Here is a 1,617-nt window from a genome sequence, read left to right on the forward strand (position 1 = left end):
ATGCTCCTAATCACTAGAGGTCGCCGTTCCAGAAAGTTTCCAGCTCAACACCACTCTCTAGTGCACAGGAGCAATTCTGCTGGGTTGTGACTATATTCTTTTTGAATGCTTTATAAATTTGCATTGATTAGATACAGTCAAAATACGTTAACTAAGAAAGTGCAGATAAAACAAGTATATGACAGTAATATGTAACAAATATTTCCTTTTTTTACAGGTATTAATTTGCTCATGCAATCCAACAAATTGTGTTTGTAGGCATATTTTATAGAATTATATACACAGATAACACACAAGATGCATCACATGCATGCAGAACAGTGTTTATTCATTTTTAGTGTTTTATGCAGCTGTGGACAGTCCCACTGGTCTCAGATTAATATGCAGGCAAGCAAAACATCTTTGCATTTGAATAATCATCTTTAGCATACAGGTTTATATAGACTGATGCAGGTTTTGAGCATGTATTTCTCATAGATCTGGATGAAGTCTTTGTCAGGGCTGCACAAAGCTCAGCTGCACATCTCCATGAATGTCTAAAACATCAATGTTCTCCAGATTACTGTAGCGATGGCTGTAAGTGTTGACTTTTTCACCGCTGGAAAAGAACTCGAAATTTTGATGAGTGCAGAAAATGGTGACCTGAAACACACAAACAAGATAAGGATGTGAAATCACTAAATACACATATCAACCCAAATCTATTGCACATACTGTATGTCTACATTTTCCTTTTTAGCAACGTCTACCTGCAGTGGTTGCCCTCTTTTAAACGGCATGCATCCACATTGTTCCTCCTTGCCCCATGTCCCATCATCATAAGTGTTGCATACAACCACATTCTCATCAAAACGAAGACTGTATTCCAACGCAATTCCAGTTATGTACCGTAGTTTAAAACATATCCTGTTGCAGAACGGAAAGTAGAGGAAATTATATCTTTATATCATGGATCATATGGAGAATGTGTATGTCCCAAAAGCATGTAAAACCATTTTAAAACAGATCTATGATCTTTTTTGTGTCAAACCTTTTCGCTTGTGGGCTGATGACTCCTTGGATGATGATGACTTTGCCAGGCTGTACTCCACCATAGATGATGCTTTTGTACGGCATTGTCTCATTGTGGGTCAAAGAAATTAAAGATATTTATAATATACTGAAATGCAATATTGTATAGCTCACTAACTGTTTAGTCCCTCGTCAAACTTTAATTCAAATCCACTTTAAATATAATACACAAATTAATTGTATTCAAGATATTTTAAGAATGCATTGTAAAAATGTAATGTCCAAACAACAAATAGTATTCCTACAATAAAGTATGCTGATAATAGCAGACACTAATAATAACAGAGACCTACCACATATCTTTTGAAGCTTCGTGTCAGTGCAATGCATTATGCCACTGATGAAATAAAAGTGCTAGTAACTCTTCAAAAACTAAAATCGAAACACTTTTGATTACCACAAGATTGTCCTCACCAGGTCTTTCATGATTTATGTGACCTAGAATTATTATTAGAGATTTATATTGATTATTTATCTGCCAAACATTGAACTTACAAAAGATCCTGGAGGTGCGGCATAATGGGGCTGTAAAGGAAACAGATGAAT

General features: G+C 35.5%; 1 protein-coding gene across 3 annotated transcripts; it reads right to left on the reverse strand.

Annotated features, from left to right (window-relative positions):
• Positions 1–307: 307 nt before the first annotated feature.
• Positions 308–1,585, reverse strand: LOC107578357 (galectin-5-like). Of its 3 annotated transcripts, XM_016264328.1 has the most exons (5): positions 1,567–1,585; positions 1,365–1,443; positions 1,031–1,119; positions 750–906; positions 308–642 (listed from the first exon to the last, which is right to left on the reverse strand). In XM_016264328.1, exons 3-5 carry the CDS (start codon positions 1,114–1,116, stop codon positions 496–498), a joined length of 390 nt encoding a protein of 129 aa, XP_016119814.1. In that variant the 5' UTR covers positions 1,117–1,119; positions 1,365–1,443; positions 1,567–1,585; the 3' UTR covers positions 308–495. The 3 variants fall into 3 exon arrangements, with proteins under 3 accessions (XP_016119814.1, XP_016119813.1, XP_016119811.1); XM_016264327.1 differs by lacking the exon at positions 1,567–1,585 and having other exon boundaries at positions 1,365–1,549; XM_016264325.1 differs by lacking the exons at positions 1,365–1,443; positions 1,567–1,585 and having other exon boundaries at positions 1,031–1,336.
• Positions 1,586–1,617: the final 32 nt, after the last annotated feature.

The sequence above is a fragment of the Sinocyclocheilus grahami genome, unplaced genomic scaffold (assembly GCF_001515645.1).
Source record: "Sinocyclocheilus grahami isolate Dianchi unplaced genomic scaffold, SAMN03320097.WGS_v1.1 scaffold9889.1, whole genome shotgun sequence".
Taxonomy (NCBI): Eukaryota; Metazoa; Chordata; class Actinopteri; order Cypriniformes; family Cyprinidae; genus Sinocyclocheilus; species Sinocyclocheilus grahami.

Coding starts and splice junctions, on each gene's coding strand:
- LOC107578357 (XM_016264328.1), bottom strand. CDS start 1,116: ATGCCGTACAAAAGCATCATCTATGGTGGAGTACAGCCTGGCAAAGTC. Junction 907..1,030: donor ATCAGCCCACAAGCGAAAAG/GTTTGACACAAA, acceptor GTTCTGCAACAG/GATATGTTTTAAACTACGGT. Junction 643..749: donor AAAGAGGGCAACCACTGCAG/GTAGACGTTGCT, acceptor TGTGTGTTTCAG/GTCACCATTTTCTGCACTCA.